This window comes from Salvia hispanica, chromosome 2 (assembly GCF_023119035.1).
Source record: "Salvia hispanica cultivar TCC Black 2014 chromosome 2, UniMelb_Shisp_WGS_1.0, whole genome shotgun sequence".
In the NCBI taxonomy this organism is placed as follows: Eukaryota; Viridiplantae; Streptophyta; class Magnoliopsida; order Lamiales; family Lamiaceae; genus Salvia; species Salvia hispanica.
Genome location: NC_062966.1, coordinates 32296642 through 32321762, shown reverse-complemented (window position 1 = coordinate 32321762; position 25121 = coordinate 32296642). Strand labels below are relative to the sequence as shown.

General features: G+C 35.1%; 4 protein-coding genes and 1 non-coding gene across 6 annotated transcripts; 2 read left to right on the top strand and 3 right to left on the bottom strand.

Annotated features, from left to right (window-relative positions):
- Positions 1-2338: 2338 nt before the first annotated feature.
- Positions 2339-5627, bottom strand: LOC125206059 (CBL-interacting serine/threonine-protein kinase 17-like). The gene is made up of 11 exons (XM_048105344.1): positions 5112-5627; positions 4977-5039; positions 4259-4330; positions 4081-4188; positions 3908-3988; positions 3648-3827; positions 3343-3567; positions 3032-3253; positions 2879-2941; positions 2728-2802; positions 2339-2617 (listed from the first exon to the last, which is right to left on the bottom strand). Exons 1-11 carry the CDS (start codon positions 5322-5324, stop codon positions 2492-2494), a joined length of 1428 nt encoding a protein of 475 aa, XP_047961301.1. The 5' UTR covers positions 5325-5627; the 3' UTR covers positions 2339-2491.
- A 4063-nt stretch (positions 5628-9690) lies between these two features.
- LOC125204294 (SWR1 complex bromodomain subunit bdf1) lies at positions 9691-15489 on the top strand. Its single transcript, XM_048102896.1, has 8 exons — positions 9691-9947; positions 10035-10666; positions 10748-10825; positions 11247-11484; positions 12296-12392; positions 13173-13314; positions 14184-14504; positions 14620-15489. The coding sequence occupies exons 2-8, from the start codon at positions 10037-10039 to the stop codon at positions 14827-14829; spliced, it is 1716 nt and encodes a 571-aa protein (XP_047958853.1). The 5' UTR covers positions 9691-9947; positions 10035-10036; the 3' UTR covers positions 14830-15489.
- LOC125208758 lies at positions 15383-15487 on the top strand. The gene has a single exon (XR_007174235.1). It is a non-coding gene; the product is annotated as a small nucleolar RNA Z279/snoR105/snoR108 (small nucleolar RNA).
- A 252-nt stretch (positions 15490-15741) lies between the features above and the next one.
- LOC125204296 (cx9C motif-containing protein 4) lies at positions 15742-18673 on the bottom strand. Of its 2 annotated transcripts, XM_048102899.1 has the most exons (4): positions 18562-18673; positions 17299-17416; positions 16489-16577; positions 15742-15995 (listed from the first exon to the last, which is right to left on the bottom strand). In XM_048102899.1, exons 1-4 carry the CDS (start codon positions 18569-18571, stop codon positions 15919-15921), a joined length of 294 nt encoding a protein of 97 aa, XP_047958856.1. In that variant the 5' UTR covers positions 18572-18673; the 3' UTR covers positions 15742-15918. The 2 variants fall into 2 exon arrangements, with proteins under 2 accessions (XP_047958856.1, XP_047958857.1); XM_048102900.1 differs by lacking the exon at positions 16489-16577.
- On the bottom strand, positions 18304-22694 carry LOC125204295 (tRNA pseudouridine synthase A). The gene is made up of 10 exons (XM_048102897.1): positions 22385-22694; positions 22233-22289; positions 22072-22149; positions 21177-21230; positions 20109-20191; positions 19574-19673; positions 19424-19486; positions 19017-19295; positions 18832-18892; positions 18304-18729 (listed from the first exon to the last, which is right to left on the bottom strand). Exons 1-10 carry the CDS (start codon positions 22625-22627, stop codon positions 18623-18625), a joined length of 1125 nt encoding a protein of 374 aa, XP_047958854.1. The 5' UTR covers positions 22628-22694; the 3' UTR covers positions 18304-18622.
- Positions 22695-25121: the final 2427 nt, after the last annotated feature.

Here is a 25121-nt window from a genome sequence, read left to right as displayed (position 1 = left end):
TATTAGTGATAGCAATGAACAGACTGGACAACAAACTCTCCAAAAACCAATTTGTGTTAGGCATCTTGTCTATTCCTCAATAATTTAATCATGGATTTATTAATAATACTGATTATATTCTCGTCAACTCAAAATATTAGTCCTAATTAACAAATCCACAACTAACAAGGTGCAGTGCATATATTTATACATCACTTGTGGAAAACTCCTATAAAATTGAACTTAAATAATAAATAATTCAACATTAACAAACGAAGTGGTTAGTGAGAATATATATATATATATATGAATGGTAAGCCGTTGCATGTGAATTGTACTTAATTTCAAAATTTTGAGATTAATTAAGGAGAATATGTACATTAATATACATAAGTAAAGTAGTCGGTTGGGAAACCAAAGAGACAGACTGGATAGCACAAACACAATTATAAAGAGTAATAGTTGGCCATTCCCTTACATGCCAGCTTTTTATAATTTGTAAATCAATAATTACTTAATAAGTAATCACTATTATTGATCAAAATCAAGTTTTTACTTTTTACTTTATGGAATAAAAGAATATATCTTGTGTGCTTTCTTTCTTTAAGTCGCTATCTCAACACCGTCAGGGAGAAGAAAGCAGGGGTTGCAAATTAAATTTAATTAATTACTACACTAAATTGAATTTTATGCTTATTTTAATTACTAGTATTGTGAACTGGGTCGCTATTAATTTATAGTTAATGGTGATCATATTCAAATTAAGTCTTGCGAAACACACTGCCTACATATATTAGTTCTATATTCTATATTATTATAATTTATAAATATGTGTATTTTAATAGTATTATTCATCTTCGACTATTGCTTTAGCTCAAATTGCTTTTAAATGTATGTTGAAAAAGAAAAGGCGTTACAATCTGTATGAGAGGAAAAAAGTAATCAATAATTTTGGCCATTTTCGAAGTCAATATATAACTACTAAAGCCAAAAGAAGAATAAATAATGAATGACAAAGGACAAAGTGTTCTTCAATTCCTTGATCACTAATATTGAAATTGGGTAATGCTGGGTATGGTAATGACACATACCAATCCTAGTTCTAACATATTCGAAAAATTCAAAATTAAGTGTTAAATTTTAAATAATGTCTCATGTGCATGTACTAAATAATAAAATGAAATTAATGCAAGCAGTTAGCTGTGGTGATCAGTGGCAGTTTTGGCAAAATAATCAGTAGCAAAGGATAATCTGATTGAATATGAGGTGGATGTATCCAACAATATCAATGTTATGTCTTGTCTCTCATGATCATAATCCAAAAACTAACCTGCCCTTCACGACTTTTTTTCAATAATTAATTAATTCTTGATTGTGATTATTAGATTGTCTTTTCATGAATTAATTAGTGGCTACTAATGCAAACGTAACGACGTGCCCCAGTATTTAGAGAGACAATTCCATGATTGATTACTCATTAGTCTAGACACACAACACACAAGTGGGATCATGTACATGTATATGTCATATATTCATATATACCTCCACAAGTTATAACATAATTAATCCACTAGCTTATTTGTAATGTTCATTCGTTCCATGTTAATAGAGAATAGACTCATTGTTTCTATTTTGGGGCATTATGTGGTAATAGAGTCATTTTTTTTTTAGCAAAAAATTAATATATTTTCTTTTTCATACTCTATTATTTATTTTAATTTATTGTCCATTCAATTATCCACTTTATTCTACTATATCATACTACTACTTAATTTTTCGTGAAAAAAAAAATGCTTCTATTATCTTAGAGCGGAGGGACTAATTTTGTATTGAAAGCGTAGTTTAGTATCTTATGTACACTTGTAAATGCATAAGAGGATGATGCAGTGCATAATGTGCATTTATTCAAGATTGGTGAAACATTTATATATTCGGTTTCATATAGGTACTAGTATATCGAGCACTCACAAATTCACAATGCAACTGCGCCCGGGGTGGCCGCCTGGAGTGGCTGCATGCACGTCTGCAACACAGAAAATGAGAGGGTGGCCCGGCCCGAATGCAGCCCTTGCGGCAGCCACACATAATTTTCATTTTTTTTTTTGTTTTTGTTTTTTTATTCCTTTAAATACCCTATAATTTCATATATAAATATCCCTTTTTCTATACATTTTTCACGCCAAAACATAACACTTCATTTCTCTATTCTCACCATTTCAATTAAAATTCAATTATTTAAAGGGCTAAAATTGGAGCTGACTGAATTGGGATTAAAATGACAAAAGCTCACATGGTAGCTGAAAAATGGGATTGACGCTGAATTTTTCGAGGCACATTGTGGATTCCTTAAGCATCAAAATGATAAACAAGTCGCAATTATCAAATTTTCTCCTGGGGTTTATAATACAAGAATAAGACATGTTTATTCTGTACAAATTTTTGAAGATTTATGCAATACATACATTTTCTACAAGGAATAATTTAATCATGGGGGACAACCAAATTAAGCAGCTTATTGTATCTTGGTATCCCCTGTTAGTAGGCCACTCTGCACTTGGCTTTCTGATGCACCCAATTCATTAGATACTGCCACTTGGTTTTGTGATACACCCAACTCATTAGATAGTTTGGCACACAACTGCATATACAAATAAATACTCTTTCTGGTCAGGAAAAACTTCATATAGATATATAGGTAGTACTATATTATATCAATATTGTCTTATTATGATGAAGACAAGAACATACCTCTCTGTACACTGTTGAATCACCACAAGTTTTCCGCAGCTCGACCACATAAAAGGCTGGACTTATCTCGTAAACCTGTGACACATATATGAGTAGTACGTTAGAATAAGATAATGGAAAGCAACATCTCGTTCCACTTGTATTTACTTACTTGTGCAGCTACTGAGAGACTCGCTGGTGCTTTTTGATCTTTGAGCTCTAGCGTGACTTTCAACTGTATGCACATATTTAAGCCAAAGTGTTAGAGAATAGGGAAATTAGCAATCTGATGAAGAAAATTAATGTACAAGACATGGAAACTGACCTTTCCGTTTTTCTTCTGGACATGAAATCCCATCTCTGTAACTGTATGTTCAATTCTCTCGAGTAATTCTTTTGGACAATGATTTGAGGTAAACCTGATTTTTCTCTCAGAAACAACCTCTTTCTCAAAGAAGCCAGAAAGGTCAAGGCAAGCGGACATTCCAATCAGCTGAAAGGCATTGATTAGATAAGGCGAGTCCGGATCCCTCTCTGCTTCTGGAGTCTGCACAATACGTTGACATTGCAAAACATGTTTCAAATCATCCTAGGTTGATCAATATATTAAGTAGCATTAAGGGGCAAAGTTCATACTGTATCATGTAGAGATGATAGTTTATCTTCTTCTGTGCAAGCACAATCTTCTTCTTCTTCTTCTTCATCAGGACCTAAAGGAGTATAGTCCTGTTTGAACCATTCATGGTTCTTTATATCGTCCATGCTTATCCTGGTATTTGGGTTGGGATCAAGTATCCTCTTTATTAGGTTTTTGGCTCCTGAAGAAAGCCATTTCGGCATCTGAGCATCTCCCTTGAAAATCTGATTACAAATTCGGGAAAATCTTAGGCTCCAAACTAAAGGGAAATTGTTATGTATATCAGTTTAAAGGGCACTGGTACCTTCTGATAAAGTACGGCCAGATTCCGGTCATCAAAGGGAAGGTGTCCTGTGAGTATAACGTACAGGATGACACCGCAAGACCATGTATCTGAAGTTGCACCATCGTACCCTTTGTTTGAGAGAATTTCAGGGGCAACATAGTTTGGACTTCCGCAAGTTGTATGTAACAAACCATCAGCCTAACAATGTTAAATGGACAGTGTCAGTAACTGGGAGTGAGGAAACAAGAAGAAGAAACACGAGATGGAATTATGCATACCCTAAAGTGTTGAGGCAATGCACTAAGGCCAAAATCTGTGATCTTAATGACTCCACTTTGATCAATCAACACATTCTCTAGCTGCATTTGGAAATCAAAACAACATAATATTAATTTTTTAAGTGTCTGCAGATATATATTAGATGCTACAATATTTGAAATAGAGTCATTACTTTGAGATCTCTATGATATACGCCTTTGTTGTGACAGTAAGCAACACCGTCAATTAACTGTTGAAAAAGCTTCCTGCCTTGAGCTTCGGAATATTTTCCTCGCGATGCCTGTAAATTATTTGTTTAAGCCCCTTGGTAAACCAATTAAGCATGCATTGCTTCTGGAAAAACTACTTACAATTCTGTCAAAAAGTTCTCCACCATTCACATATTCAAGGACCATATATATCTTCACCTTGCTTGCTAAGACCTGGTTGTTCATCAGTCAGTTAACACCTTTTTCAGCATTAGAATTCAACTCACATAAATACCATATATGAGCAACAAAGAAGGTTTCTAAACTTAATAATATCATGTTTAATTTTTATATCACGTTTAGGTTTTACAGTACTTGAAGCATATACATGTTCATATATTAAAGGTTACTGGTTATATGTTACTGCATAATCCATATCAATGATTTGTGAACCAACTCAAAAAAATCTAGCTTACCTAACCACTTGCACACATTTATTTCATCATTCAAGCAACTAGCCTAGTAGTACTACTATTCAACATTACAAGTCTGGAAATAAACAAATAATTAAAACTGATCAAGTGTGTGGGGGCCATATAGACATTGATGGGCATGATATGAGTGCATGTGAGGGTAAAACAAGAAGCACAAGCTATGGAGAAGGCTCATGTGATTGCGATGGATGACAACAAGCTGTTGTAGTCCATACTCTACTCCACAAAAGCTTATCCACACGCATATCCATCCCATAATTTCGTGTGACCCATGTGAACATTATTCAATTAATTATGCCAACAACCTTCACCTATAGGAATCTACCTACGTCACTTGACTCAACTCAAAGCAACTGGACATGGTCGCCGGAGAATGAATCATTTACCTCATGTAACCTCACAACATTTGGATGCCTGAGGAGTTTCAATGTGCCAATCTCCCTCTTTATCTGCAACCACAACCGTTCAATTCAATAACTCGATTGCAGAAAATTAAAAAATTAATGAATGCACACACATACCTGATCGGTGATGTTGAGGCCGGAGATTCTGTTCTTCTCCAAAACCTTGATTGCAAACGACTCACCGGATTCAACGTTTGTAGCGAATTTGACTTTTCCGAAGTTACCCTCTCCCAACGTCCTCCCCACGACGTACTTCCCCAATCTGTTCCTCCCTATATATCCCGATTCCGATTCAGACTCCGATCCTCTGGCTGCGTGCAGCAATACCATAATCAAGGACGATCGCAGCGATACGACGACGGATTGAGGCGTATAGAGATAGATAGATATCGCTGCGGCTGAAATTGGTGGACTGACTCGTCTCCAACTGCTATTTATCGCTACCTAAATTAAATGTAGATACGATTCGCCACAAATCTTGCCACATATATACCCTATGCCTTTCGTATCCAAACAAATGCACATGATATGTTTGATTATTCAATTTGAGGGCAAAAGGGGTTGCGTGGAGTGGAGAGACTCGGAAATGGTTGGGACGTTATTGGCCACACGACATCGTTTGGACCATTTGGGGAAGCCATAAATTAGTGGACCTCACCGTCCAATTCCATCTTCTCCCCCAATCAACTCTGCTTGACTACGCCGACGCTTCAAACTTTACAATTCAATAATTCTGTTCTTGCTACACCTGGACACGTTAAACTACTACTACTACTATAATTATAAAAGTGAAAATTGGGGAAATGTATAAAATATCAAAGTACTACTAAGGTAAGTCATCGGAATGTTTTCGATATTTGATGTATAGATCTCAGAATATTTATTTTCTTGTTATACATTATATTCATATAGAAGATGGCATAATCCAATCTTACGTAATTATGTGAGGCGATCACGACATATAAATGCTTTCTAAAAATAATTGTATATTTTGAAAAGAATAAAGTGGGGCCCGCCTATATATTGCTTAAACTTGTTTGACGTTTTACTTTAATTACTTATGAAAAAGGATATAGTTTCTTTTGCTTTTTTAGTTTATTTGTCAAGTTGCCAAGTCTAATTATGACTGGGTCAGACATTAAGATAAATAATTAATTATAGTCATAGAGCCAAATCAAATAAAATTATTTTTATTTATTAATCCATGAGAATTTCTCATATGCTAGCATGATTAAGTGCAAACATGTTGTGGCGTTCTTATGCAGCTATGTGCATAGATTGTGTAAGTGAAAAAAAATTAAAGATAGTTTTCAATTGTTGTACTACTATATTTGAAAATAGTAGGGTTAATTTAGTAGTAATTAAATAATACTATTAACTAATTATGAAATTTGATTATTACCATAGAGATAGGTTTCACGTGCGATTCAATTTTAAGGTCATCATTTATATGGCCCACAGGCCCAAGAGACACCATCTTTTACATAGCCCAAGAGACGCCATCTTTGATTGCCCAATCTATCACCCTCTCATGTGTTAAATCAAAATTCAATAGTTGAAACAAAATCTTATCTCTTAGTTTTATTTTTACTTCTTATGAAAGTATAGTACTTCCTTCGTCCCCCATAATTTATCACCATTTGATCCGACACAGGTTTTAAGAAATATACTCTCTCCGTCCCCGATTAAGAGTCACACTTCATTTTTTATCATAAATAGAAGTAGGTCTCACATTCCACTAACTCACTTCACTCACAATTTATTATAAAACCAATATAAAAAAGTGGATCCTACATTCCACAAACTTTTTTAACCAACTTTTCTTTACATTTCTTAAAACCCGTGTCCGGTCAAAGTGTGACTCTTAATCGGGGACGGAGGGAGTAATAGAAAGTGGGTTGAAAAAGTTAGTAGCACGTGGGTCCTACTTTTATATATTACTAGTTTTATAATAAAATGTGACTAGAATAAGTTAGTGGAATATGAGGTACACTATAAAAAAAATGGTAAAAGTGCAAGGTGACAAATTTTTAGGGATGGACAGAAATAGAAATAAGTGATAAATTTTCAGGGACGGAGGGTACTACTTTAAACTGGCTTCTGTTTATTCTTTATTTGCTAATGTATTTGGTTCTATCATACCCTAATAAAATAGAGGTTCATGGAGCAAATCATTTGGCCAGTCTCCTACCACTTAGTGCACTGACCTTTGGGACAAGAGGGTTAGTCCTCTTAACGGTAGGCAAAAGATATATCTTGGGGAAAATATAAAGGTTTGCAGTTTTAACTATGGTAAGTTATAGTATTTGCAGTCTGCAGATGATGGGCTCAGTTCCCTACAGTGTGGATGTGGAATCAGGAAGCTTTGTGAATCATATTTCAATTCTCAAGCACGATTGAACTACGCCTTGTTCAGTTGTTTGCATATTTGCCTGGGCTAAGTTTGAAAGGAGAAAAACAGCTACATAGTCAATACGAGAAGAATAATAAAGAAAAGAAATGGTCCACAAATGATCAAATTGGGCTAAGTCCATCTACAACCCTGTCAGAAGGTTCATCCATTCACTACATCTTCATGGCCCATTAATTGATCAAAATTAGTCGATTAACCGAGAGAAACCACTAGTTTATTACTACTACCCGCTGGAGTACAAATAATGATTTGAAGTATTTTATTTCTTGATATTTACTTCATTCGTCCCATGAAAATATACTTTTTTGGGAAGACAGGAGTCTTAATACGTAATTAGTATAGTATAATGTAGGGATTTCAATCGGATCAGTCCAACAGGTTGCGGGTCAATTGGGTGCGAGTTGATCGGGTTGTGAATTTTTCCGGGTTATAAAAGTTCAACACTAACCCTAAAAGCTCGGGTTTCGTGCTAGCCCAACGGGTTAATCGGGTTGCTACCGATAAACTTAACATGCGATCAGTCCAATAAATAATGATGAAAATTAGTTATATTTATAAAATATAAAAATATTTAATTATGATGAATTTGATAATTTGAGATATACTGCTTAAACTCAAACATAAACATGAACAAATATTAATATTTGAGATTTGTGCAAATGAAATATAAACATATTTTGAGAAAAATTTAAAGCATGTTCTAGAATTTTTTTTTTATGAATTTGAAGTTTCTAATTTATTTATCTATTATTATACTAGGAGTAACAAAAAATAATATATATTTTGTATATTTAATATAAAATTGAAAGTTATTTTTGTAGTTATCTATATTATAAAAATAATCAATGAAGTGGCGAATTATGAGTTAAATAAATAGAACAATAGAATAATTTTATCGGATTTTTGGGCCAGCTTATCGGGTTTTCGGGTTTGACCCTAATGGGCTGCTAGCTAATCGGGTTGTAATTTTATCGGGTTATAAATTTTCAACCCTACCCCTATAAATTTGGCAAGCTATTCGAGTTGGCCTACGGGTTGCGGGCTGCACTGATATCCCTATTAGATAGATAGAAAGAAAAAAAATGATTGAATTATTTTTATTTTGGAAAATGAGGCCCACCGTCTAGAGATGAAAGAAAGTTATCCAAAATATAAGTGAATTGTTTTTAAGAGATATGTCAAAATAAAAAAGAGTATCTATTCTCTATGAAACGAAGAGAACATTTAATTGTGAAATTATACTTGGAAATTGTTGGAGAAGGAAATTCGCACTCCGAAGATATAAATTGGTATTGTGCAAAACAGTAAGCTCATAAGAGTACTATTTTTTATTTTGAAAAAAAGAAAAGAAAAAAGAACACTACGAATCACTCATAAGATAGACAGAGAAATGAAAAAAAAAATGAGAAGATGAAGTCTGGTCAACAAGGCGTACACGTCAATTGAACACCAACAACATTAAATTACTTAACTCTTTTTAGAGTTTCGCGGGGTTGATGATGAGTATTAAGCACCAAGAGTTAGAAATTTGGCGAGAAGTTTAGAGCCCAGAGACATAAATTATAATCGTGATTTCGTGAATTCTGAAATTGTAATAAGATAAAAAAACTGATGATCGGGTTATGATTGTGTGCAGGTATGAGTACATGTTAAAAAAATGCATTTAAAAATAACGATTAATTTCAGTTATATAAAATACACTGATTAGCTATCAATTAACTATTGCAGCCGACTCTGAACCAGAACCAAAACCTATAATTTGAATTGATAACCATCTAAATTTGATTAAATTATAGGTTAATACACCAATTAGCTATCAATTACCTATTGCACCCAACACCAAAACCAAAACTAATAATTTTGGATTAATAACCATCTAAATTTGATCAAATAATAATGATCTAAATTTGATCAAATCATCAGTTAACCTATAATCAATGAACCTAGTTACTCCCTCCATTCCGAGTAATAGAAACATTTCATTTTGCACACTAATTTTGAAAAAAATATTACAAATAATTAAAGTGAAGAAAAAGTATAATAAGAGAGAATATTATAGATAAGACTCTCTCTACATTATTCTCTTTTTACTTTACTCTAGTTATCAATTACCACAGGAGTAGTATTATTGCAAATTTAGTAAGCATATGGGGGCAGTAAACATAAATATATAAATTTCTTAGGGCTTAATTGTCAAAATCCAGGTAGTTTCCGGGGTGATATCGTGAATTTAGGACCTTTTTGTTCACCTTTGTAAATCACATATACGCAAATAAAATCATAAAACCCTTTTCCCCCAATATTTTCAATTTCCGACCGACGAGAGGGAAATTTTTTTCAAAAAAAATCACGTGAGCCAATAGAGAGCCCACAGAGAGCAAGGAGCGTTGGCAGAATTGAGAATTTGGAAGGGGATTGAGTAGCAGTCTTCCGTTTGAAGCGAATCCGGCGAAGCTTCAGCGTCTCCGACCGGAATTTGGGCGTAAAAGGCCCTGCAATCAGCTTCACGGCAAAAATCCCCCTTTGTGTCGATTACTAGAGTAATTCTAACATTTCCATATTATCTCTGATTTTTATTTAATTTTACCAAAAAAAAGTTTGTTTGAAATTTTTGTTCTTGGATTCAGTAATGAAGCGAAAGCGTGGAAGCAAGAAAGGAAGACAAAAGAAGCCGAAGCTGGCTAGCACAGACGAAGCGGCGCCAGTTGCTGCTGCTGTTAGTGTAAATACAGATGAGAATTCTGGCGTGGATGAGTCTGAGAATGAAGATGTTGACTCTGGAATGGATGCCGAGACTGAGAGGACGCCTTCTCCTCCGAGAGCGTCTCAGCCGGAAACTATTGCTAATCCTGACACTGTAGCCCGACCAAATAGTGGTAATATTTTTGGGAAAGCAGTGTACACTCGTGTGAAGGTGAAGATCAAGACTTCCAAGACTCTGCGAGCCTCCTCGGATGCTCCGAGTCAAAGTGATACGGATAAGAGTAGCCACCAAGTAGGTTCGGAGAAGCAGCTTCCTAGTGAGAAGATGGAGGACAGTGGCAACTCTCTGTCTGAGACAAATGGGGGAATTTCTGGGAATACAACGCAGAAGCCGACCAGTGTGAAGATTAAATCGTCTAGGGGATTAGGTTCTTCGAGTATGAGTCCATGTAGCAATACTGAATCGCTTAAGGGAGATATGGTAGAGAAGAAAGATGCCAAATTGCTTCACAAGGAGTCTAAACACAATGAGCAAGAGCTTATAACTGCATTGGAGGTAACATCACTATGACTTGAAGTTGAGTTGGTTTCGTGCAAGATGCTGTAATATTTGCCTATTTCCCTTTTTTTCCCATAGGTTATAAGAAAGATTATGAAAATGGATGCAGCTGAGCCCTTCAACGTCCCTGTAAATCCTGTTGCGCTCGGTATCCCAGTAAGTGCAGTTTCTTTGTGGATTTGCATTGCTTTATTATGGAACCTTGCCATTTATGTTTCAGATTTAGTTATTTATGAGTATCAGTTTATGAGAGAGATATGGGAACTGGGAAACTTGAGTAGTCACTTATTTGAAATGTGGGGATTCTAATATGCGGTTCAAATCCTTTTTAAAAAGTAAAAATAAGTTTTGGTTCTTTGCTCACCCTGCCACTCATTGTTGCTTCCTGAATAGTTGTCCAGAACTTCACATTCTGATTTTGAATTCCCTTACACTTCTGCTTTTGATTTTAGTATGTTCAATATTATTGTAATAGCATTGTGAAATTTCCCAAGCATGTATAACTCATTAGTTGATGTACCTTTATATCAAATGTGATCCACAATTAAATAGCTATTCTTGTGTGCAATGGAAACAGGACTATTTTGATGTCATCACTACACCTATGGATTTTGGGACAATATGCAGTAACCTTGAAAAAGGTGTGAAGTACAAGACTGCTGAGGATGTTTTCATAGACGTGCAGTATATATGGGATAACTGTTACAAATACAATAACAAAGGTGATTACATTGTGGAGCTTATGAAGCGGGTCAAAAAAGCCTTCACCAAGTATTGGGCGGCAGCTGGTTTGTTCAGCGATCAGCCTCAAGAAAGTAATTCTAATGCTTCTCCTTATTCCCTTCATTAACTTTTTAGTTTGTGTTGTAGAACGGGTCATATTTTGTTGCTTTATATATTGACTATATGACATTGGGAAAATGCCGCATGTAGCCCCTGGCCTAACAATTCAGTTGTAAATTGTAATTGGCACCTTCATTCACCCATATAATTTTTCTTGCACAATGCTGGGCATTGGGTCAGTGGCCATTTTGAACCTTTTCCCTATGATACTTCCTGCAATTAAACATTGGCAGAGTCGTGCTCTTAAATACTACCTCCGTCCCATAGTAGATGTCACACTTGGAAGATGGCACATGATTTTAGGAGATGTTATTTTGTGAGTTAAGTGGTGAGAGAAAATATGATTTTATAATTGATGTGAGAAGGAACTTTTTCCAATAGAGGAAATGTGACATCTTTTGTGGGACAAACTAAAAAGGAAAGTGTGACATCTACTATGGGACGGAGGGAGTATGAAAGTAAAAATTAATCATAATGGTCTGTTAAAGTTGAATGTCTATAGTTTAACATGTCTTGTTTAAGCTCCTTAGACCTTGGGAATCTAGAAATTCTTCTAGCTATGGAACAAGCCGAACACCAAACGGTATTACTAAGTAAAGCCGTTGTATTCTTCTAACATGTCTTGTTTAAGCTCCTTAAAAGTTACACTAGAAACACTGAATTTCATGATAAAAAAAAAGCTAGTAAATTACACCTCAGGTCAATGACTTCTGTTCTTTGAAGGTTTCAGTTACTTCTAAAACTCAACTTGTTCGTTTCTTGGTCCCCTCCCCCATTCTATAGGTCCTGAAAGCAATCCAGTAAAGGATCTAACTCCTTCAAGTGACGGGAATACACCAGTGAATGGTGCTCCAACATCTTCAGGCAAAAAGTTCCACGGGTATGATACTGCAAGTTTTGGTACTTCATTTTATCCCTTCCCTGAAATATTAGCAAAGTAAATTGGGGGAATAACTTTAATAGATCTTTGTCATCTCCTCTATCAATTTTTTTCCCTTTTTTTAAATAGGTGTAATCAAATTAGATAAGTGTTTATCCTACAAGTGTCTAATATTTGTTTCTTTGTATGGGTTTCCAGTCAGCTTGTTCTTTATTTAGATCCTTGTTAATCGAATTACTTCCCCTTCTTTCCATAAAAATTGAGTTAGCTTGTTGCTTGATGCAGATTGGTCAATTGTTACTGTTGTCCTGAAACATTGTAGCATGTGAATCTGTTCTCTAGGATCTTTATTTAAATCGCTGCTTGTGGCAGATTAATTGTCAACTGATAGGAAATAAGTATGTATAGGGAAATAAGAGACATCGGACTTTGGGATGAAAGGAAGTTCTGGGTGCAAGCAACATCCTGGTGCATAGGGTAGGAACAGGATGCAGTAAGATAATGTGGGCAATTAACAACATTGATGTTCATAACTTATAAAACATGACAATTACTTCATGTCAGAGAACTGTTTGGTAAAATGAAAACATGTACCAGATGCTTTCTGAATCATATCCAAGATCAATTGTAGTCAACACGGTTCCCTTTCTTGCTTCTTGGCTACTTTGTTTTTAGTGTAATTTAAAGGGTTAAAGAGAGTCCTTATGGGCAAGTCTTGACTTTTCTTGGTCTTATGAGAAATTTCATTCTCTTACTTACGTTTTTTTACATAATTTGCAGGCTTAAGAAGCACAAAGAAGGTTGTCAGTGTGCTATTTGTGTAATGATGCGACGCAGGCAGGAGCGAGAAGAAATTGCTCGCCTTGTGGGAGGACACACTGATGTTAGTGATGACTCACTTGGTGAAGATATCAAGCGAGAGGTATTTTCACTAGGTGACTTAATTCTTATCTGTTCTATTTAGCCGTTTAGTTGGAGAAATCATAAAAATTAACAACTTATCTTTCAAATCATAAAAAAATTTGTTAGGCTATGCTCTTTGGCTATATATGCTTTTGGAAGATTGATTATGAATGAAAATAATGCTTGATTTTGTTTCACTGGGGAGCAAGTAACAGCAGATGCCAAATCAGTGTCTTTTTTAACTAATTTATGTGTATATACTTCAACAGTATATTTGTTTACATCAAAAGAGCCACTAATAATATGGAGTACTACAAATTAAATCTTATCTTGTTACTAAGGGAGAACAGTATGCATTAGAGTATAATATGTTCATTAGAGAAGCCATAGTTGCAGAGTCTTTGAACAGGAACACCTCCATGCAATCCCTAGTTTTCAAGTTCCCAGTAATTGTTATTATTGTTTGCTCTAAACTATTAACTTTCATAATCCTTGGGAAACACATTTTCAATATATGCTTTGACATGTCTAATATTTGTAGTAACTCTTCAATTATTTTATTGTAACATGATTATGCTTTGATGCTTTTCTTCAAGGTCTGTGGTTGAAATAATAATTTTGGGGGAATATAAAAAATGTACCCAAAACCACTACCTTAACACCAAATTACAAACTGAAAATGACTTTTAAATTCACAAATATAACACAACCTTTTGACTTAATGTGAACTGAACATGTATTTTTTCCTTCTTTTTGGGCAATCAAAGTGAACATGTTTTTTCACCCTTGGCCTGCGTGTTTGTTTTGGATCCAACAAAAATGGAGTTGGAGAGATTTGATACTTCTTTATAGATCTTTTGCTAACTAGTTTTTGTCATGTTTGTGTAGAGGTTTTCTCATGGAGAAAGTCCATTTGGTGAGTATGTTTTGTCAGATGGAGAGGACTCTCCTGAAACGGAAAAGAAAGGCCAAGAACTGAAAGTGGGACATCTAAGAGATTTCTACATTCAGCAGAATGAGGGTGGTATTATAGCTTCAGGAAAACGAGAAGGTTCTCAGGATTTGCTGTCATCTCATAGATCTGGAGATGATAATGATATGCATCATCACACACCACAAATAGGATCAGGTGGCAATGTGTCAAACGACTCTCAGATAGAGCCCAAAGATGGAAATGGAAGTGCTGCAACTGACCAACAGAGGTCTAAGGTATCTAATCTTTTTACTCAGTTATATGCTATTGTTTTTGGAGGGGTCCAGGCAAAGGACATGGAGAAAGAAAGTGTTCATTTAAGTAATGAGTTTTACTGTTTGGTGACTGCAGGATTCACTGGATAAAAACCAGAGAGCTAAAATGCTAGAGAATCTTCGTTATCTGGAGAATCCTATGCTCTTGGAATTATACGGAACGCTCTTTACAGATAATTCCCAGTCTTTGTGGAGTGGACCTCATTCATTGGTTGGTCAGAAGCAGGCGCACTCCAACCGCCGCAGTTCCTTCTGCTCAGCTATTTCTGCGTTTATGAAGAAATAGCTACCGGATAACTCATTTTTCATCCTGGGCCGTTTAGCAACAGCCGAAGAAGAATCATAGAGTTAAGATGTAAACTAGGAGTCGGCTTACTGATCTGTTAACTTGTATTTTCATAATCTAGAAGACAAATGAACTTGAATTTTTCTCGTTCAAGTGAAGAAGTTTCGAATGTAAAGGCTTGCATCTGATTACATCTGCTGCATTGGTGTAAGAGTAATATCTAGATTGCTCTATGAATCATGAAACCTACCTTTTCGTTTACTGCTTAACGAATTAGATCAAAATTTTAGAAACTAATTTACACTGACTTAACCCAAATAACGTATAAGAACCGAAAAATAAATTAAAGAAAGAAGAAGAAGCATTATCTTATCAAAATTCAAGTATTCCTTATCCATCATTTATTTCAGAAATAAAAAAAAAGAGAGAGAGATTTGATTGGAGTGAGATGATCCCACATCGAAAATGCAAGAGGGAGATGGGGTGATTGCATTGATTATAAAATGGTATTAATACAACTAAGAAAGCATGATCCTTCAGGCAAGTTTTGAAAGGGATGTGATGAGTGGTCAATGCTCGCATACAAAAATGCGAGATGGGTGTCTGCTCCGCCTGTTTTACGACAATTAGGCACTCTCATCTAAACCAATCTGATCCCTCTTGCCTTGCTCTTATTTTTTTTTTCTTCTCAAAAATATAGTACTATTTTTTATTAAAGATAGTAGTTGTATAAACATAAAACCAAATTAATAATAGAACTTAATTAAAATATGATTAAAATTAATTTATCTCTATAGCACTCCTTTGAGGATCTTGTAATTAAACTTTGTCCCTCCCCTGAAACAAAACCGGAGATGATGAAATTTTTTGTTAGATATTATTGGTGGATAATTATTCCGAAACAAGGGATGATGATCGGTTGTAGATGCTTTTCTTTTACAATGGTATATTATGCAATATTCCTGTGTTACATTCAAGTTCCTAATGTTAGTAGCAACAATTGCTCCAAGCACTGCAAAATAGAGCAAGAGCAAAAACACTGGCTGCAACCGATGTGTGTTTACTTGTTTATCTGCTTCAAAATACCAGCTACTGATGCACAATGTGTGGATTTGTATTCACATTGCTCGCAGCAATACTGCAGCTGCTGGATAACTTTGACACACCTACACCACAACCAACCAAATAAGCCTTTAGCCTCCCAAAACACCACCACAGTCCACATATCTACTGTTTTATGAGAATTAGATGAAATAGTTTAACATCAGTGACTTGAGGGATCAATATTCAAATCAAGATCATGGTCTTAACAACCCTCCTAATAAGTTTTGATACAAAACAAGTTGCATGTCACATGAGTAAACAGAAGAGCCATGAGATACTTACATTGAAATATATACCTGTCACACAAATTTACTTTTTCAAGGAATGATGTTGCATACTGATAGGTAAGTTTTGACAGGAAAAAGGGAACTACTATAAATTAATGTAAAAGAAGACTGCGACCGCATTATATTTCAAAATCTAATTTCTGGTGACCTGGTCCTTGTAAAATTTTCAAGTTTGAGTCCCAAAACCTTCAGAACCGAGGTAATTAGAAGTTCGTTGCATTGCAGGAAACATTGATTCATGCTCTGGTAAAGAGAAACAAATACTTACTATTTCTGTAGGACTTGGATACTATTTCTGTAGGACTTGGATAGTTATCTTGCAGTTTCACAGGAAATGAAAGACCATATCGAAGAAACCTAGTGATTGATAATTTGAAATCATAGCTCGACTGAGGCAAATTTAACCCAAAATAAGATGTGAGGATGAAAATATGAAACATGCTTAGCCTGCTTGACATCCAAAGCAAATACTATAAAGGGAAAAGGAAAGGAAAATCAAGGCAAGATGATATCTGAGGTGTGGAGATCACAGTCCCTAAGTATTTGGCAAACCACAGGCAACTATTTTGGCAAGAACTTGCAAACAATTAAACCTTTCAATCATTTCCATCATTTGATTTAAATGTACCAGCAATTTGCTGAGGAACATGTCTATATTGGTAACTAAATGGAATAAACCTGTTGGAGAAGATTGTCCTAACTTTACCAGCTCATAAAAACTATAGAAAATATGGACCAGCCATGATTATGTTACACTTGATACAGAGTAAAACAGACGACAAATGAAAATAATATGAGTTTAGAAAGTTGTTTGATAAATCAAGAGATAAGTGCTTGGCAATGACTAATCAATTTGGAACACCAAAATACGGAAATGCAACTTCTTATTGAATTCATAATGATATCAAGATGAACTTCACCGTAGATTTAAACCCATGGAGACAATTATTGTGTTTCATAAAAAACAAAATACTATCAATATGAACTGATTGAGGCGCAGAAATTCAATCAACAAAAAAAGCATCGCAATTAAATACAGAATCAAGCAAAATAAATAGGGAAGGGGAGAATGAAAGACCTTTGTGGGAGGAAATTGTTCTTGGAGAGGCAAGCTTGAATATTGCAGGCCTCTTTCTTACAGGGCTCTTTGCTTGGTTGCGTCATCTTCTCTACCTTCTTCTCTTCAATCCAACACTCTGCAAAGATTAATTCGTTTGGGCTTCAATCCTTTTTTACCAATTTCCAGATTCGACTGCGACTTGACGTGTATGTAAATCGGTAAATGATTGTATATGATTTTGCTATAAAAATGATACTACAAATTTTCGTGAAAGAATTTAGTAAAAGATAGTGTGGTTGAAATATTATTATTATTACTCCTAATAAAAAATGAGTTAGAAATTTATTCTTGTAATGTAAAACTATCTTTCTTTATTTTTTAATTCAATACTTATTCCGTTTATAAAAAATAATATTGATAATGAATTACACTGATTGTTAAATTTGAAAGAGAAAATATTGTTGAGGACTTAATATTAAATAAATATAAAACTCATATAGTGAGGCTAACAAGTGATGGATCAGTACAAGTTTTAATAAGTAGATGTATTAGGATAATAAATTACTGTATGACAAAATTTTTAAATTATTAATTTTGTTGGCGGATCAAGTGAGATAACTTGTTAGTATAATGGGTTATTTTTTAATAAGTAAAATATTAAAATAGTTGAGAAAAATTTGCATTTAAAATTAAAATTAAAATTAAAAATAAAATAAATATCAAACTATTTATACAGAAAATCAGTCTAAAAACCGCTGATGAACGGTTCAAAACTATGAGTCACTGAATCCTCCCGCATAACAAGACAAACGTTTTTTGTAAGTTATACTCCCTCCATTCCATATAGTGGATGCATTTCTTTTCGGCACGCGATTTAAGAAAAAATTATACTCCTGTATTAAGTGAGTTAAGTAAAAAAAGAAATACGTAGAAAATGAAAAAGATGGAGAGAGAGAGAAATGTATAAAATTTTTCTAAAAGGAAAATACGAGGACGTACTAAAATAGTAAAATGACTTCATTATTATGCAACGGAAGGTAAAATGACTTCATTATTATGCAACGGAAGGAGAGAGTAGTATTTCAAATTTAGTGAATACAACGTTGTCGCTACAAGTGTACAGGCGTCTATTTGGAGGAGTATTATTCTCTTCTGAATTAAACTTTTAGCACAATATCAGAGAAATACAGCTCAAAATATCATGTAACAAATGATAAATTAAAATTTTGGGGTGAGTCTAAAGTCTAAACAAAGATCAACTTTGGCCTAATCCGGAGTTACCTGAAACCATTAGCTTGTAGTACTATCCTAGATAACCATTCGCTCCGAAAAACATACAACGTCAGATGTCTGAAGGAAGATCATAATTTACATGTCCAAGGTAGAGACCGCATGCTGGGGCCATTGGAGGTGCGGCACTTACATTCTTTGCTTCCAGGATTTTCTCAACTGAAAGGAAACATTGAGCATATGATCAAATTTAGTTGCACACATTAAGCCTTCATTTACCCACCCGAAGCACACATGTATACACTTTTAAATGACTTTTACCATCAGAAATAGTGAGATCACCGGTGCCCACTGACTTCAGAACCGCAACAAGCAATCTGACCTGCTCAAATTTTGGTAATGAGATTTTAGTTTTTAATAAAATCAACTGACACAAGATATGGTTTCTAGATGTTTCACTTATTATTCAGTGCACAGGACAATTGGCTAAAAAGCACACAAGCTACCTGATGGTACAGGAAGGACCGTGCCCTTGCAGTAACTACAAAGCAACGGTGCCTTTTCCTTACTCCAAATTTATGAACTGCCACTGCTCCAGAGTTTTCTACAAGCTCATCGGAAATCCCAGCAAGAGAGGGAGAATCATCTTGTAACTTCTTTGAGACTGAAACAGAACTGGCCAGGCCATAACTGCTTTGTTCTCTATCCAACACCGAGGGAAAATATGGGCTTGAAGCAACCTCTGTGACAGTTAGCTCATCCAAAGTTCTAATAGGTGACTTGGCCTGTCAAACAAGGAAAAAGCACAGTTAAGTTAAAAGAAAAATAACCAGATATATACTATCTTAAAAGTTCTATGATCTGAAACAAAGTTCTAAAACAACATTGTTGATGTCAGAGACATGCCACCAACCTGGCATCCAGCAGCCCTGAACGAACTAAAGTCATGGTGTCCAGCAAGTACACTGCATGCTTTCTGCATAAGGGAAGTATTAACCCATTTTTAATATGATAGAAAAGACAGCCAACGTCACAAAAGGTTTCACTTAAGTTTTCTAGCAACCTGCATATCTAAAACATTAAGTTCTTCTGGGACATGCCATGCACGGTCTTTCTCAAAGGTAGACAGAGGCTCCTTCCCAGATAACAGACGGTAGAAGTACCTATAGAAAAATCAGCAAAGCAATACATTATACTTCTAATTATTTGGTGTCCAACAAAAGCATAGCACTCTCTTTCAACCACTATAAAGAAAAAGCAAAAAAGGATGCTGAAGTTCACCAAAATGCCATGGTTACTGGTTTTATTAGTCACAATTTAAACAAGGTAAGTAGTCAGGTATAAGATTTCTTTCCCTTTGTATAATTGTATACATATACATAGAAAAAATCTAAACAAATGGCAGATTAACATGATTTTACCAAAAATTTCCCCAAGCTAAAACGCCTCCAGACAACTTCGTCTATATACTTCAAATCGCAGAGACCAAACAAAAATTAGATAAGTAAAAAAGAATATTGTTGATGGATATGAAAATATTAATCGTCTACTAGGGACATACAAGTAATTTCAGAGGAAAGTTTGGCTTTGATACCTACGTCCGTTCTAAAGCTTTATAGCGCGCGTGAAAATCAGATGGAACACACTTAACATCGACCACCATAATATCACCTTCACTCTTCTGCAGCAAAAACACACTGGACATGCATCAAATTTCTCAAAGAGACCAAATAAGGATAAAGAAATAATCTGCATTTAATGCCCCCACATATACACTGATTAACAAATACCCCTTAGTAAGTTTTTGAGAAAAATGCTTCAAACCCCCATATAAATGGGGAAATGACACCCTTTGACTAAGACGGGTGTAAGCAGGAGCCAACTTAAGTCATTTTATGGGATAAAGTGGGAATAAATTTCAACATTTATATGATTCGCACATACCACCTAAAGATAGTTTAGGTGCCAAAAAGTCCAGATTAATGGTGCAACAAACCCTTGAATCAGACAGCTAGCTAGTTAACATTTGTTGGCATATATTTTGCACAAGACTCAAGCTTTAAAAGCTCTCCGTCAATTGCACCATCCAACTTCAAATCATGCACACGCGCACAAAAGCCTCACCAAAAAAAACTTTTCCATCCAATAATTTTGTCCTACATATTCCCATCATTAAATTGACGGCACCTCACAGTCATAAATCAAACCTCGAGTTTTCTAACAATGTCCACAGGTGTCCTTGTCGAAGGCGACTTGAATTTGGACTAAAATGCATTCACATGTGCAGGACAGTCAAAAGCCTCACACAATGAGCGTACAATTCTGCTAGTTCCATAAATTCAACTTAACAGGACGGTTGTTTACACCCATGGCCATTTCAGAGGGTGCAAGTTTCTTGCACGAAGTCTTACTTAGACCCATGGCCATTGTGAAATGATATAGGAGCTAAATTGGTTCTAAGAAAAGTGGAACCATAGATTTACTTATTGCTAATTTCAGCAAAATGGCCACATTTTAAAAGTATCACGAACTCTATATATATTCATCAAACAAAACATACAAAGTACTATCCCTACACACACAAAATGAAGATTCAGTTGAGACCCAATCTATGCAGATGGAATGTAATTCTTAGAACCGGGATGTGTTATACTACTACAGCGTACCTGTAAAAAATGATTAACAGCTTTTAGAACTACGGCAGGTTCGTGGGGCAATAACTGCAGGAAGAAATTAAGAGTAGCAAGTTAGGATGCCTTCAGTTTCATATGAAATAGACATCTGCATATGTTTGCATATTGCACCAGCACCACTAAACAATAGTACAATATTTATACATCAATTGTAAAATATGCAAATCAGGGAAGAAAAGAAAAAATATCCTGCTGCAAAAAGTCAAATCTCAAGTCTAGCTTTTAAGATTTCAAGCTCATTTAGAATATTTGAGCTCATCCACAAGATTGCCAAACTAATGAACTCTTGCCCAAGCATTAACTTGATTCAAAGTTATTGGCTGATTGCTTTTATGCCTAAAAGGATTCTCTTATTTTCTATAATATTTTAAAGTAAAAATGATCTTAAATTGTTAGCATAATACTAGTAGAATGATGTGAAAAATCAATCAGAAGTTTCTCTGACAAATGGTTAAACTTATTCATGACCTTTTCTAGTATTTGGGACTCACATTCTTCTTGCATAGATAACCCCTCGTATTTCATTTGAAAAGTTTTGAAGTTTTTTCACGATTAGTAGTAGCGAAAACAATAACTGATCAGGAGTATAATTTTGATAGCACATTATTATTATTGGATATAAAGATGACAAAAATTAGAAGCTAATGAGCTGCTCTATGGCTTGTGAACATGTCTATACAGAGGTCCGAGTTCGTCTTGCCAAAAAAAACTCAAGCTCTGCAAGTTGAAGCCAAGTCTCACTCATAACTCATCATGATCCATGCTTAGTTACCCATGTTTTCCTATGAAGTGCATATTCAATGGTTGACAACAGCTTGTATGACCGAAGTTATATTGCTGAGCAATACACAAACAAAAAGTTACTTACAACTTCACCAGGCTTTCTTTTGCTTATCCTCTCAACATCCACATGACATACATTTGATAATGCATGAACACCAGCATCCTGAAAATTATTTGAAAATATCCTTGCAATTTGAAGACTGCATACAATCGGAAAGTAAAAAAGGTGAAAGGGAAAAAACTCACAGTCCGGCTCGAGCAGAAGATGGAAACTGGCTGCCCAATGAATTTTTGAAACGCGTCCTAGAGGCATCGAAACAATGTATAGAAAATCAGTAATCAAACAACAAATTTCCTGAGTCATTTAAATCGATATGAATTGATTAAATAAGACCTACCTGAAGAACGCCCATGACGGTTCTGCAAGTTGCCTGCTGTTGGGCGCCAGAAAACCGAGTTCCGATGTACTCAATTGCTACTAGGTATCTTTGAGTTCTCGAATTCGGTGTCATATTCCTCTCAATCGACTGACTCTCTTCCTCCGTTGATTCTCTACCGTCGATTCTCGGCAGTTTGCAGGGACGTAGAGGGGATTCAGGCCTTTGATGCGAAGGAGAAAGACTTTGATGCTCTTCTGTCATTGGGGTTTTTCACAGAATGGAAACTCGGGTTTAGGTTTACTGTTGTTTGAATGTTGGCTGCTGTCATTGGATTGACATGGATGCAATATTATTATTATTATTATTATTATTATTATTATTATTATTATTATTATTCGGCACTATAAACCGCTGAGCATTTGAGCCGTTTTGACTCGGGTAAACCGGCCGGTTGGGCCAGAAACCGCTGGCCGGTTGAACTGATCTTCTGAATTTTTTTTGGATTTTGCTGCTTCCTTCAATCTTAAACGCCTTCCTCCATCGTTTCTGCGTCCACTGGTTTTACTTTTTAGAGATTGTAGTTGCCAAAGAGAGATGGCGAGCGAGAGAAAATTTGTGGTTTCTAGAAAGAGAGAGCAACGAAATGCTGAACTTAGAAAACACAAGAGAGAAGGGAATTGATTTGAAATAGTATTAGAGAGAGAAGGAGTGACTTTTGAGACGTTGGAGAATGGAAAATATCAGACTGAAAATTGAAAGGTCTAGCTGACTAGCTTGGTGGCTGTTGTGGATGCTATTTAAGATTATTTAATTGTTAAAAGTTTTCCATCAATTTTTTCATATTAGGCGCACTTGTTATATATACCAATATGGAGTACTCCATATATTTGTGGTACGAATGATTTTTTATAAAAAGAATTTAAATTTCATCCATTAATATTTGTAGCTTGGAGATAATGATATTAGTGGAGTTAGTTTTAAAAGGGAGAAATATTAGTATATGTTTGGATATAAATAGTTGTATCAAGCCAATAATGCATAAATATCAAACAAATAATTTATGTGTGCGTATAAATTAGTATAAAACTAAAAAGATATTTGATTTAGGTATAATGTAAGTAATTGATTTTAATACTTATAATATATATACACTATATAGTATTAACAAAATGCTCATATTTTTATTATTATATCATGTTATGGTTTTAAATTTTAATATTTTGAAAGGATATATATAATTTTATATATTTGCTACAGTGTTACGGTCCGACCAGTGGTTCGACCGATCGGACCAATTGAACCGTGAACCAATAACTTCGTCAGTTCACTCACTGGTCCGGTTTTTAAAACATTGGTTGAGACAGAGGGGGTATTACAATACAACATGGCTAGATGGTTGACCCATAAAGGACACAACGACTGTAAAGAAATATGGAAACAACAAATATAGAGGAAGACAAGAGAGTACAGAGAACCGTAAACTTTTATTGCTCTGTTAATTTGGAGATAGATAAATGACAACAACTACAAAGTATAAATAGAGAAAATGAAACCCATAAAATTCTAACTAACTAATAACTAAATCAGCTAAATAGAATACCACTAACTAAAACACAGAAACGTAAATCCTAAATAAATGGAACAGAACTTGGACTACTTCAACTCACTCGTAAGTTTCACTATTTTCAACACTCCCCCTTAGTGAAAACTTACTATCAACAACGCCAAGAGCAGCTCAGAATTCTTCAAGTTTAGCTCGGCCAAGTGCCTTCGTAAAAATGTCAGCAACTTGATCTTCACTTCTTATCTTCTGCAAATCGATCTCTTGATTCAAAACCTTTTCCCGAACAAAATGATGATGCACTTCAATGTGTTTTGTTCGAGCATGGAACACTGGATTTTCAGCAAGCTTAATAGCACTTTCGTTATCACAACGAATCAGAACCGGATACTTCAAGTCATAGAAAATTTCTTGGACAAGCCTCTTGAGCCAAACATACTCTTGAACAGCCATAGATGCTGCCACATATTCAGCCTCGCAACTTGATAGGGCAACCGTGATTTGCTTTTTGCTGCACCACGAGATTGCTGCTGATCTTGTATCGAAACAATACCCTGTTGTTGAGCGTCTATCATTTATATCACCAGCCCAATCTGCATCTACAAAACCACTCAATAAGAATGTAGTTCCTTGTTTATAATGCAGTCCAAAATTCAGAGTATTCTTGATGTAGCGAAGAATTCGCTTTGCTGCAATCAGATGAGGCTCTCGCGGCTCTCCCATAAACTGAGATATAACTCCGACGGAGAAAGAAATGTCAGGCCTTGTGATAGATAAGTAGAATAAACTACCAACACGCTGACGAAAAAGTGTTGCATCTTCCAACAACTACCCTTCATCTTTAGCTAACTTCAAGTATGATTCCATAGGAATAGTCATTGGCTTTGAATCTCGCATACGAAAACGATCCAATAAATTTGAAGCATATCCTTGTTGCGAAACAAAAAATCCATCTGACTTTGTCACTTCTAGGCCAAGAAAACAGCTTACTTCTCCCAAGCTTTTCATATCAAAACGAACAGACAAAGCCTCTTGAAGACGAGTAATTTCAGTATCATTATTACCCGTAATAACCATATCATCCACGTAGAGAAGAACCATTATACAAGAAGAAGATGTTTTCTTGATAAATAAACTGAAATCAGTTTCAGAAGACTTATAACCACAAAATTCAAGATATTGAGCAATTTTACC